The sequence below is a fragment of the Chrysemys picta genome, chromosome 24, assembly GCF_011386835.1.
Source record: "Chrysemys picta bellii isolate R12L10 chromosome 24, ASM1138683v2, whole genome shotgun sequence".
Taxonomy (NCBI): Eukaryota; Metazoa; Chordata; order Testudines; family Emydidae; genus Chrysemys; species Chrysemys picta.
Genome location: NC_088814.1, coordinates 10,060,240 through 10,072,700, shown reverse-complemented (window position 1 = coordinate 10,072,700; position 12,461 = coordinate 10,060,240). Strand labels below are relative to the sequence as shown.

The 12,461-nt window shown below is 56.1% G+C and overlaps 1 protein-coding gene across 2 annotated transcripts; it reads left to right on the top strand.

Annotated features, from left to right (window-relative positions):
* The first annotated feature begins 1,857 nt into the window (after nucleotides 1-1,857).
* Nucleotides 1,858-11,474, top strand: LOC122172545 (EF-hand calcium-binding domain-containing protein 13-like). Of its 2 annotated transcripts, XM_065577940.1 has the most exons (8): nucleotides 1,858-2,876; nucleotides 4,703-4,854; nucleotides 5,497-5,582; nucleotides 6,726-6,869; nucleotides 6,941-7,012; nucleotides 8,024-8,167; nucleotides 9,307-9,378; nucleotides 10,151-11,474. In XM_065577940.1, the coding sequence occupies exons 2-8, from the start codon at nucleotides 4,724-4,726 to the stop codon at nucleotides 10,774-10,776; spliced, it is 1,275 nt and encodes a 424-aa protein (XP_065434012.1). In that variant the 5' UTR covers nucleotides 1,858-2,876; nucleotides 4,703-4,723; the 3' UTR covers nucleotides 10,777-11,474. The 2 variants fall into 2 exon arrangements, with proteins under 2 accessions (XP_065434012.1, XP_065434011.1); XM_065577939.1 differs by lacking the exon at nucleotides 1,858-2,876 and having other exon boundaries at nucleotides 3,699-4,854.
* The last annotated feature ends 987 nt before the right edge of the window (nucleotides 11,475-12,461 follow it).

Sequence of the window (12,461 nt, the reverse complement as noted above, 5' to 3'; positions counted from 1 at the left end):
GGTGTCAGTCAGGAAACAAATGAACAATTCAGAACAAGCGACAAAGAGTCCTGTGGCACCTTATAGACTAACAGACATATTGGAGCATAAGCTTTCGTGGTGAATACCCACTATAAGGTGCCACTTTTGTTGCTTTTTACAGATCCAGACTAACACGGCTACCCCTCTGATACTCTTCCTAGAGGGTTGAGGCAGGCATCTCCCTTTGAAATTAATGCATCTAAATTCCTAGGCCGCTCTGAATCCCTCGGCTTCAGTCACCAACCCCTACACAAAGGAGTGCACTAGAGGGTGCGGGACAATTGCTGTATTACATTCCTTCCTGTTTTCCCAATGATCCCCACCCCCTTTGCATCATTAACCCTTGCTGGCCCAGCCCCTGCTCACCGAGCTATTGTTTAACCCAGGCTGAAATTCCAGATCGCTAGTGTCAATTAACCGTTCATTTTCTAGCTTGCTCCAAAAATCAGTCCGTGGGCCCTGGGTGCTGAAGGCCATTGGCCTTCCCTGGATGTTTTGACAGGCTTTGTGTCGCCTTGACCCCGCCAGGTTTCTGCTGGAGGAAAACCCTCGCTCCAATTCCCGTCAGTCTACTCTGGGAGGATTGCCAGATTTCAAGCACAGGTGAGTCCACCCTCCTAGTCCAAGGCAGAAGGATGGGGCCAGGAGAGCTCTTAGGCAGAGACAGCTCCTGCCATAACAGGGGACAGGTGTAATTAGCAAAGCAGGGACGTGACTCTGGTTATCAGACCCCCACCTGAGCTAGGACATTGCAAGCAGAATCCAGCCTGTAGTGCCCCTCCCTGGAGAGAAGACAGGAGTAGATTGTAACAGCTCCAGAGAGGGAACCCAGACAGACTCTGGCTCATGGCTCAGGGTCTCCCAAAGTCCTGGCCCGGACTCAGCAGTCACAGAAGTGACTCTGGTGCCTGAAGCCCATGGGCTAAGTGTGACCAGAGGAGTCCGAGCTCTGCACCGGGCCCCGTCCTGGGGTTGCTAGTGGGAACCCACATCTGAGGAGCTGTGGTGTTCGGGGGACATAAGTGACCTGTGAGAAATGAAGGATTTCAATTAGGGTGACCAGATGTCCCGATTTTATAGGGATAGTCCCGATTTTGGGGGCTTTTTCTTATATAGACACCTATTACCCCTCCCCGCCCCCCCGTCCCGATTTTTTACACTTGCTATCTGGTCACCCTAATTTCAATTAACAGAGATCTAAGCAGGGTCGTTAAACTTGCAACTGCCATGCACTGGCCTCTGGGTGTGTGTGTGCACGTGCGTGTGCACACAAGCCACCACTGCCCCCTACAGGATGGAATCAGAACAGCTCAGCTGTGAGCCATAGACTGCATCCTGCCGACAGCTAATGGAGCGTCGTAGGTGTCCGTCTGTGAATACAGAGGCTCCTGTATCAGCCTGTCTCCCTCGCGTGGCGGCTGATCAGCTCCAGGGCAGGCTCAACCTGATCTCCCCTGGGTGCGTGGGTGAGCAGGCTGCCCCGGGGAATGCCCCATCGTCAAGGCACTTCGTTCTGGGCCTCACTGAGGCTGCCGTGTGTCGGGCTGACGTGGGAGTGCGGCTGGCCACGCTTAGGGGATGTTTGGTTCTTGCTCCTTTTCTCAGATTTAAAGGGGCCGAGGAGGAGATGGAGCTCTGGGAGCCGCCGGACCAGCAGACCCTGCCGCAGCCACCCCGCTCCTCCGTCGTGCAGGCTTGGCAGCAGGTCTCCGGCCATGGAGCAGCCGCGGGGAAGGCCAAGCCGCCGTTCTCCCCAGCTGCCGAGGCGTGGCGGCAGCCCAGATGCTCTTGCCCGAAAGCAAAGTAAGCGAGGACAGCGCGGGGCGCCTCGTGGCCTAGATCCGTCCCTTCGGGGGCCTGGGGTCGTGCCCTTTCTCTTGCACCCAGCCTCAGTGATGTGTGGCTGTCAGCAGCCGAGCCCCCCGGCATGGGATGGCGTGTGTCCATCGGACCCTAATGTTAAACTCCAGGCCTGGGAGGGGAATGGCCAGACCCTTCCTTCCGTCGAAGCCAGTGGGGCTTTCCCGTCCTTGAGGCCTGGCGGCCCCGAGCAGAGGTAACTGGGCTTCCCTCCCCGCCTTCGGGTCTCCCGTGCGCTGGCAGGCTGACGCCGGCTCACTGGGGCTGTGGTGGCCGTTCTCTCCGGGGATATGCGGCGAGCTGGGACTGCATCCGCACAGCCATCCCAGCCGCCCGTGAGGAGGGAACGGTGGGACCCCGACGCCGAATCCACAGGCCCCTCCTGCTGCACCTACAGGCCCAACGCCGTGAGGCGTATGCCGGTCGGAGTCCTACATCGCCCGGCTGCGACTCTCGCGGCATCTAGTGACGTTTGATCAGTCTGACCTCCCGGTTCGGCCATCGCTTGGCTCTGGGGGATCCCATTGGCTTTGCCCCAGCGTGAGTCAGAGGGCTTGGGTTTCTGCCCTGTGTGACAGCCCACAGCTTGCAGCTGGAGGAACGTGCGTTCTCCTGGCCTGGTCGGGGAATGGCTCGCTGATGTTCAGGTCCAGAGCGGGATCTCTCGTGAAGTTTTCCCACAGTTCAGGCTCTTTAGAGTTGGGTTGTGGTTTGGCCTGTTGTAGAGACAGTCCCAAGCCAGGATCTGGTAGCTCAGCTGGGACCCAAACTTGCCCAAGGTTTGACAAGGCCAGATCCAGCGTCCCTGCTTGGGCCCCTCTCGGGTAAAAAGCAGCCGGCTGGAAAAACAAGGAGACACAAAGAGGCAGAAAATAATGCCCAGGCTCTAATCCCTGGGGGTTTCTCGGTAATTCAGGCGAGATTCTGCACCGGCATCGCCAACGAGGCACGTGAGATACAGGAAGTGGATAACAAAGGCAGATAAAGCAACTGAGGTGAGAACCGGCCCGGGTGGTCCATGCGCGCACAACGCACACAAACACACGCCTGCACGTACACAGACAGTGACGCAGGGGCATGCGACGGCGATGCGCTCACGCAGACACACCCACCTGCTCACGTCGAAGTACACCCACAAACTGCCGTGAGCACACAGAACACCTCTGCTCCCGTGTGCACGCAGGCACGCCCGTGCACTCACAGATAGGCATTCATAGAATCATTAACTAGCAGGGTTGGAAGGGACCTCAGGAGGTCATCTAGTCTAAACCCCTGCTCAAAGCAGGACGAACCCCAACTAAATCAAGCCTGACCTTAAAAACCAATAAGTCAAGCCTGACCTTAAAAACCTCCAAGGAAGGAGATTCCACCACCTCCCTAGGTAACCCATTCCAGTGCTTCACCGCCCTCCTAGTGAAAAAGTTTTTCCTAATATCCAACCTAAACCTCCCCCACTGCAACTTGAGACCATTACTCCTTGTTCTGTCATCTGCTACCACTGAGAACAGTCTAGATCCATCCTCTTTGGAACCCCCTTTCAGGTAGTTGAAGGCTGCTATCAAATCCCCCCTCATTCTTCTCTTCTGCAGACTAAACAATCCCAGTTCCCTCAGCCTCTCCTCATAAGTCATGTGCTCCAGACCCCTAATCATTTTTGTTGCCCTTCGCTGGACTCTTTCCAATTTTTCCACATCCTGCTTGTAGTGTGGGGCCCAAAACTGGACCCTGTACTCCAGATGAGGCCTCACCAACGCCGAATAGAGGGGAATGGTCACGTCCCTTGATCTGCTGGCAATGCCCCTACTTATACAGCCCAAAATGCCGTTAGCCTTCTTGGCAACAAGAGCACACTGTTGACTCATATCCAGCTTCTCATCCACTGTAACCCCTAGGTCCTTTTCTGCAGAACTGCTGCCTAGCCATAGGTCCCTAGTCTGTAGCAGTGCATGGGATTCTTCCGTCCTAAGTGCAGGACTCTGCACTTGTCCCTGTTGAACCTCATCAGGTTCTCCCCCAGGCGTGCACACACAGTGACCGTGGCCCCCAAAAGGCTGGAAATGAGTTTCCCTCACGGTGTTCAGGGGTCCCGCCCTGCTCATGTTGCTTCCCCCTTTGTATTCCCCACCTCCCCCGTCACCACAGCCCTGAGCTACATGCTGGCTTTGTACCCGGATCGCTATGGCAGGTGGGGGATTTTTTTACTGATATCCGTATACCGGTACAAGCCCTCGTATGGGTGCAGTTCTACTGGTGAACGGGTGACTTGTACCGGTGAACAGAGGCCTTGTACCGTGCAGGCTGCTGGCCTGTCCCTATGGCCCATGATGGGCTCCCTGCCACACCCAGAGTCTATCTCCAGTTTTATTCTCCAGACACACGGTTCTCGGGGGCTTTTCCTCTTTGCCCCCTCAGTTCGTGCTACCCTCCTCCTGAACCTGCCCCAGGCCGTCGGCCTGGACGTTACCCTTCTCCGGGGCCTGTCAGAGGAGCCAGTTGCTCCTGCTAACGGAGCGCTCTCACCTTCGGGAGGGCAGCCCAGGACCCTTTCCCCGCCAGGCCTAATCATGGAACTGGGCCAGCCGACCCCCAGCCGATGGGGCCAGCTGGGAGGGTAGCCAGTCTGTCGAAGACAAGGCTGGGCCTGACTCCCCTTAAAGGGCCACGCTGGCCTAGCTTATTCCCCATTAGCTATCCTGGTCTAGGGCAGTTTTCCCCTTTATGCTGGCGTCACAGGTTCAGCCACTCCCCAGGGTAGCTGCTCCGCTCCAGGGGCCTCTGCACGAGCCGCTGACCGGGGCAGAGCCTCTGTTGTTGGCCCTAGATCACCCCCTCCTTTGAGACAATGCTGAAGCAGAGAGCAGCGAGCAGGAGGAAGAAGAAAAGCGAGGACAAGGGGTACGGCCGGACTCGGCCGCGGAGGAGCACGGCCCCCTCGCCCAGCTATCCCAAGCAGCACTTCTCCCAGGCGCCCAGGTACCGAATGGCAGGCGTCCGGCGTCCCTCCTGGAGCAGGAGATGCTCGCTCCCTCTCTGTGCCCGGCGTGAAGCGTCTCTGGCCAGCCCACGGCCTGTTCCTGGGCGGGCTGAGCTGGAGCGTCCCGTGAGAGGTCGGGGGGGTAGCCCAGGGAAATGAGAGGGGGCCCAGGGCCAGTGGTTCAAAGGCCAGCAACCAGCCGGCTCAGATGCCGTGGTATTGGGGGACAGAGTCAGAGAGAGCACCCACGGCCGTTTGCTGGCCTCTCTGCGCTGCGGGGCTTGGTCCTGCCCCCATGCCGTGGGGAAACTCCCAGCGGTGCCGAATGGAACCCTGCATTGGCGAGTCCCCGTCCAGATGGGTATCCACATATCTCCCTGCCCCTTGGCCTGTTTGTGGCTGTGGAGCGGGAATTCCTGGCGGTCTCCTTCCCGCCCGATCTCTTTGGCAGCAGTCACCGCTGGCAGAGCACGGAGCGAGGCGGTTCAGTGGGATGCTGCTGCCTGTGATGGGCTTGTCCCCGCCCGGCTGTGAGCCTTTTGCAGTGACACGGGGGGTCTGAGATCTGCGTCCCCGGGACCGTTTGCGGTGAGTGACCCCGGCCAACGCCGAGACTCTGTGTGCGTCTGCTTCTTTGACAGGAGGAGTAAAGTCTTAAACAACCTCTACATGAATCTGTACGAGGAGGTGGGGGAAGACGAGCCGTGGGCTGTGCAGAGAGTGGAAGGTAACCCGGACTCACGCGTGCCCCCCTCGCACCCCAGAAATCGAATCGGCTCAGAGAGGCCGGTTGCAGCTGGTGGGAAATGATTTCTTTGGTCCTCCCACCAAAAAAAAAAAAATGCTCGGCGGAAATGAACGTTTTGGTTTTTGTTTTTTTTCATGTGTGGTGAAATCGTTCAGGTGTTTGTTAAAAAACTAAATTTTTGTGGGGGGTGGAGAGGGCAGGAGGGTTGGGGGGGTTCACTGTTTTAAATAATAACAGTCCTGTGTCCCCTGTTCACAGGCTGTCCGTGCACTCAGACATGCTCAGGAAGATGATCTGAATCCTGTCCGAGTTTCTGAGGGGCGGGGGAATTGGGAGCAGTAAATGCTTTAAGAAAAACCCATGATTTCTGGAAGGGATGGTTCCCTCTAGCTGCGGAGCCCGGGCGGCCTAGGACATGGAGGCCTGGGTTCTGTTCCCTGGTCTGCTGGGTGACTTAAGCAAGTCACTTCCCTGCTCGGTGCCTCAGTTTCCCCATCTCTCAAATGGGACTAATGGCACCTTTGTAAAGCTCTGGGAGATGGCCAGAGGAAAAGCCAGCCAGCCCTAGGCAAGCGGCAGGTATTAGCTGTTGGGGCGGGGAGGTCAGGAGGAGACTTTACCTGCGGACAGGTAGCCACAGCTTCCTGCTGCAGGGGGCCTTACCTTCCTCAGAAGCAGTGAGTCAGTAGCGGCTCTGGGTTTTGTATCAAAGGGCCCAGACAGCTCCCTGCAGGATCGTGCTTCGTGCCATCGCTCACACCCTGTGCATAGTGGGGGAGGAATGTGACCGGTCAGATCTGGTGGCCTCGTGCACCCGCTGGGCGTAATGGCAACGGGAGGCCAGAGAGAATCGGTTCCCAGAATCTGGTCTGGAACTTGGAAGGGTTGTGTTAATTATCCCCACTGGTGGCCTGGGTTGCAGCCTCCTTGGTAAGGCACATCGGTTCCTAGAGCGAGCCTTGTGCAGGTCCATGGCCTGCCCCTCTCAGTGCCAGGCTCCTGGGAGCAGATTCGGAGTCCCTGTGGCTAGCTCCACAGCATGCATTCTGGCCAAGAGCAGGACGGTGCCCCCTGCCTTGGGAGCGTACCCTGACCCGCTGTCCCCTGGCTTGCCTGCTCTAGGATTGCCGAAAGCCTGCTTCGTCTTCAGCGCCATCCGAAACGGGAGAATTCACGTCAACGACCTGCTCCTGACCCTTCACACGCTGGGGATCCTCGTGACCAGCACGGAGATGCGGAAGGTGCTGAAGGCCATCGACATTGACGGTGAGCGGCCCCGCTCGTCTCGCTGGTTTTTCCCAGCCCCTCCCCCTGTGACCCGCTCTTCTCTGTTGCAGCAAACGGGAGCCTGACCTTCACCGATTTCCTGGAAGCTTTGGATGAGACCTCGCCCTTTGCCCAGACTGAGGGTGAGTGAGGGGGAAAGGAGGAGGAGACAGGGAGGCTAGAGATAGAGCAGTGGGACAGAGCAGTGCATTGCTTCTCTGTAATTATCCGTCCATCCACCACAATAACCTAGCTCAATTTCATTGATTTTTTTTTCCCCAATACACAGTTATATTTCCTAGAGTAATCGGAACACTGCACAAGGCCTTCACCTCATTAGGGTGAGAATACAGTCGATACCCGCTGGATTCTACCCTGGTCTCTGTGCCAGTATCCTGGGTGATGTTTCTCTAGATACAAAGAGCAAAGTGACTTGCAAATCAAAGGAACCAAATGAGGAAGAACTCGAGTTCACCTTGATGGTCCCGTGAAAGAACACACTGTGATTATATGCATGTGCCCGTGCACACATGAGTGTGTATATGGCCCTTCCCACTGTCTGCATCGAAATTCAAGTGCACAGTATGTGAAAATAAAACCCTCTGGTACGTTACTAGACTAGATCGGGGCAGCTACCGGATTTTTCATTTTGCAGGAAAATCCACGATTTTGAAATTTTGTTTCCATTCAGAAACAGAACAAGAACAAAAGTGCACAACCTTTTCCTGTGCCATGAAATTCTGGAAAAGAAAAACCCATTTCAGGCCGATCGAAAAGTTTTTTGTTTTGCTAAAATGGAAACGGTTTGTTCGGATTCTGATTTAATGGGACATATAGAATATCATTTAAAAAGGGAAACAAAAAGTCTTATCGGAGCAGGAGATCAAACCGCTTCATCCCCAAAGGAAGCAGAGACGCATGTGTTCAGATTTTCTCTCTACATCAAATCACGTCAAAATTGACACATGTCCCCGAACCGTTTGGCTTTCGACGGCGCGGCATTTTCCATCAGATTCTGACCTGCTCTAAACTAGACACACCTCAGCAAACTCCTCAGAAAGAGGAGTCCCTGGTGGTTGGGTCCTGCTCCTGCACCGTTTCCTGGACCTTTCTGGGGCTCAGTAGCGTGCTATTGTTCCCTGTGTCGCGTGCAGCCTTCCAGAACACCTACCAAGCCTTCAGCAAGATGAGAAAGGGCCTGATCACTGTCGATGACCTGCAGCCTGCTCTGATCAGCATGGGCGTCGGGTTAAACTTTGAGACGCTGCAGGAGGCACTGAAACACGTTTACGTGAACAGTGAGTCTCTCACCTGCGGGTGCGTGGCCACGGGTCCCCGTGTGGAAGAACGTGTGATCCCTTTAAAGTAAAATGCCAGCACCTAGGGCCAGATCCTGCCTTGGGCTGCAAGAGCATTTGGCCTCCTGACCCTGTGCAGGTAGCAAAGCAAGATCTCCCCTTAGTGCTCCTGACAGATCCTGCTACCATGATCCCCGGTGCTGCCTGCTAGAGGGGTGAGCGAGACATGCGCACTGCAGCTGGAAGCAGGCATGGTTCCTGGTCAAGGGAGCGGTCACACACTGCATGGGCAGGGTGGCATTCTCAGCCCCATTGCAGAGGTAGAGAATCCCAACGCACACGGCGTTGCGAGGCGGCTGCTGGAAGGGGACAGCATTACAGGGCTAAATCCTGACCTGGTTTACACCAGTGCAAACTGGGTATGACTCCAGTGAAATCTATGGTCTGAAACCAGCATAAGCGAGAAGAGAAGCAGATACATAAAGTCCTCTGTGTGTAGGAGGCTCTGGGGTGGGAGGGAGACGCCCCTTCCCCTTTCCAGCAGCTGATGGGACTGGAAGTGACCTCCAGAGGATGGGATCTTGGCCCTCCCCGCTCCCAGCAGATGTGGGTGAAGTCCAGTGAAAAAATGGAGTGTGGAGGGAGGGGGGGCTCTGTCGTAATCTGGGAGCAGCAGGTGTGGTAAGACAGTGCCTGACGGGCATCCCTCAGCCACCCAGCTCAGGTTTTCATTTTTGTGAGTATATGTTTTTGGCGGGGTCTGTAACCCCTTGTGCCCTCCCCACACCCCACTTGGAGCACTGGCAGAGCTCCCCACCCGGGTATGGCTCCTGGACCTCACTTGCAATATTTTCTAGTAGCTGCTGGCTGGTAGGCGTCCGGTAAATGTGCCACGTCCGGTCGAGCCATTTGCCTTTCACTCCTGCCCTGGGTTTCTCTGGCTGAAATACTCTGTTGCTTGTACCCCCGTATACCACCCAGCCCATGCTCTCGGACCCCCACGCCCCCGTATACCACCCAGCCCATGGTTTCGGAGCTAGCTAGACCTCTACCGGGTAGTGTAACCTCCCAGGCGGGAGGCGGATTGGGCCCTCACGCAGAGGCCCTGCTCCAAGCCTGGCCGACTCTTTTCCTTGCAGAGGACAGGCAGCTGAACATCTTGGATTTCCTGATGGCCATAAGCGACCTTGAGCATCACTACGAGGATGTGGGTGAGTGAAAGGCCCAGGCTGGCCCAACCCTGGAGCACCGGATATGGTGGCTGCCATCTTGAGGCTTGAACCAGGGACCTGTTGAGCTGTCATCGACTCACGTCGTCCGTGGATCAGGCGCACGGACTGGGGCATCGCACGGAGTCTAAGTCCTGGCGAGGCCAACTGGCCCTGGCTGCTGGTGTCAAACCTGGGCCCAGATTCACCCAACCCGGGCACCAATTTGATGCCGCAGCATGTGGCACCTTTTCACGAGGTTTCCGTGCAGGCCTGAGTGAGGCTCATGGGCTGGCACTCAGCTTCACTGTGGCTCTTAGGCATCAAACTCAGAGCAAATCGGGGCGGGCGTGACCCTCAGCAGCTCAGGCTCAAAGCAATTGCCGGCCTGTGCCCCTGTAGAGTGACCGTGACCCCCTTTCAGAGCCCCACTGCCTGGATTTCACACCAGCCCGTTGATTTTTCTTTCCTTGCCAGTCCTACTCCATTGCACCCCCATGTGCTCCTGGCTCGGGGCTCAAACTCCCTCCCTGCCAGTCCCCGACCAAGGCCTCACCTCCCCCACAAAGACCCAATGGAGAACGCCATTTGCCTCTCCGCAAGCTGTCCGGTATTTTGACTCACGTCCCCCAGCCTCCTGGAGCTGTCTGGGCTGTGGGTGAGGCCCACCTGTTGTCATGGGGTCCCATCAAATAGCTAGGCCTTAAGCAATGTCCTCCCTTTGCCAGTGATGCAGATGGACTCACATGAGTGCCCCTGCCCTGTATCTCCACAGAATCCCTGGGCCTCTACGATGTTTTGAAGCCCAGGAAGCCTGGGCGTGAATTTGACTTCGATGCAAAGCCCAGGGCTAGAAGAAGGACGCGGTTGTCCTTTGACGTCAAGTACCTGCAGAAAGCTGACGCACCTCAGCCGGATTCCTCTTTAGCTCGTCAACAAAAACCACCCAGGGCTGGTAAACAATCTTCATCCCCACGACCAAGGTTCCTTTCCTTCCAAGAAAAGCTCCCAACTAGATTTGATGTGGAAGACGGGCTGGAGGAATCGCCTAAAATCACCAAGAGGCGTTTGACCCAACAGAAGCCTGTTTGGAGCACTAGTATTGAGGAAGACCTAGAGGAATCTCTGGAAGAAGTGGAGAGCTCTTTCGGCCAGGAGAGGATCCAGAAGTCACAGCGATTCGCTGCAGCCAGGGGTGAGCCTTTCAGCACGCATGCCCTGGTAGAGCACAGGTGGGCAGTCCGTCATGCACAAGCGTGTCCACGTGCAGGGCTGGTGTCCGCTTGTGCGTCCGAGTGCGAAACGAAGACGGCTCATTCGGAAACAAAAATATTGCGTGTGAGCCCTAAAGTAGCCAGCTGGTTAGCTTGGAGGGAGAATTGCCTAGTGGTTAGGGCATAGCGCAGGCGTCAGGGCTTGTGGGAACCATTCCCATCTCTACTACTGCCTTGCTGCGGGGAACTTGGGCCAGCCACCTCCCAGGAAACATCCCAACTGCCCTGGTAAAGGTCGTGCACTTTTTGCTTGGCTAGGCACAATGTTTATTTACAAATTGTGCCCAGCCGGGCAAAACTTATAGGCAGGCAGGGAAGAGGCCGGTCAGGAATTGGCACCTTCCCTGTGGCCTGTGTTTGGAACAGAGCATCCCAGGCAGTTCACCTCTGAAGTTAGTGCTGGAGACGCCTGCTGGATTGGCTCGTCCGTCTCTCTGCCAGGGTCTGCATCCAGCCCCCATCCTAGATAGGGACCCCGTTGTGCTAGAGGCTGTACAAACACAGCCCAAACAGATGGCCCCTGCCCCACAGAGCTTCCAATCCAACTCCATCTCTGAGTCCGTTTGCCGCTCACGCTGATCCCCACGTATAACCTTCCTGCGTTTGGTACGTGACTATTGGAACAGGCACCTTCTCCTGGCTTTGTGCCAGCGGGACAGGGGCTTTCGGGACAGGGCGTGGAATGCGTTCTGCCCAGCATGCCTCTGTCGCATCTAATTCTACGCACAGTCTCTTCATCCACGTTCCGGCTGGGAGGGAGCCGTCGCACGGCTCCCTGGAACTGACCTGTTCTTGATTCTGCAGGGCCAGTGGGGACGGAAGAGCCAGGGATGGCATCTGCTGCTGGCAAGTGTGTCAGCGATTATGAAGGTAACTGAAGGAGCAAAGGCGGAGAGAATTCACATGTATCTGATTTAAATCGGGGGGGGGGGGGATTTCTTTAAAGGGGCCTCAGCCCAGCCGCCAATGTATGTGAGCAGTTTTACCCCCACTAGGAGGTTAATTTCAGACACGCTGGCTAGTTAATGGCAATGTCTAACCGCTAGGTGGCAGGACTGGGGCCATGGGTGACCTAACTTCTATTCCCAGTTCTGCCACTGGCCTGCTGGATGACCTGAGGCAAGTCACTTCCCCGCTCTGTGCCTCAGTTTCCCCATCTGTACGAGGCTCATGATCGCGACCTCCTTTGTAAAGTGCTTTGGGATCTACTGCTGAGCTCCGTGCATGGGCGTTGTTATGACCTGGGTGTGCAGGCCCAGTAAAGCAGCTAGATGGCTCCACTCTGGCATCTGCCTAGATGGAGGTAGGAGGTCCGAACCCGAGCACCTGCAACACAACAGAGGATCTGGCCTAATCTCTCTACACATACCTCCATACACCCATCTAGCTACCTTCAGTATTTAGGTGACCAGAGTATCTGAGCTCTTCTCATCTTTAATTTATTTACAATACGTCTGTGATGGAGGGGGGGCCCATTACGCCATTGTACAGATGGGGATCTCGGGCGAAGAGAAGGTAGGGGACTAGTCCGAGGTCATGCTGGGAGTCTGAAGCAGAGCACAGAACTGAGCTGAGGTCTCCTGACCCCCAGGCAGTGTCCCATTGCACCATCCCACCTCTCATCTCAGTGGGCATCGGCTTTGTGATTTCTCCAGGATTCCTCTTTTGCTAGAGGTTTGACAAGTCCAAGGTGGCCTCACAATCCTAGCATACGTCTACACTGCAATGCAAGCCCAGGGTTTGAACTCAGGCTCAAGCCTGACTCCCTTCCGTCTACACACAAATTGCGCTAACCCAAGGATCGGGAGTGGA

Coding starts and splice junctions, on each gene's coding strand:
- LOC122172545 (XM_065577940.1), top strand. CDS start 4,724: ATGCTGAAGCAGAGAGCAGCGAGCAGGAGGAAGAAGAAAAGCGAGGAC. Junction 7,013..8,023: donor GCCCTTTGCCCAGACTGAGG/GTGAGTGAGGGG, acceptor TGTCGCGTGCAG/CCTTCCAGAACACCTACCAA. Junction 9,379..10,150: donor GCATCACTACGAGGATGTGG/GTGAGTGAAAGG, acceptor GTATCTCCACAG/AATCCCTGGGCCTCTACGAT.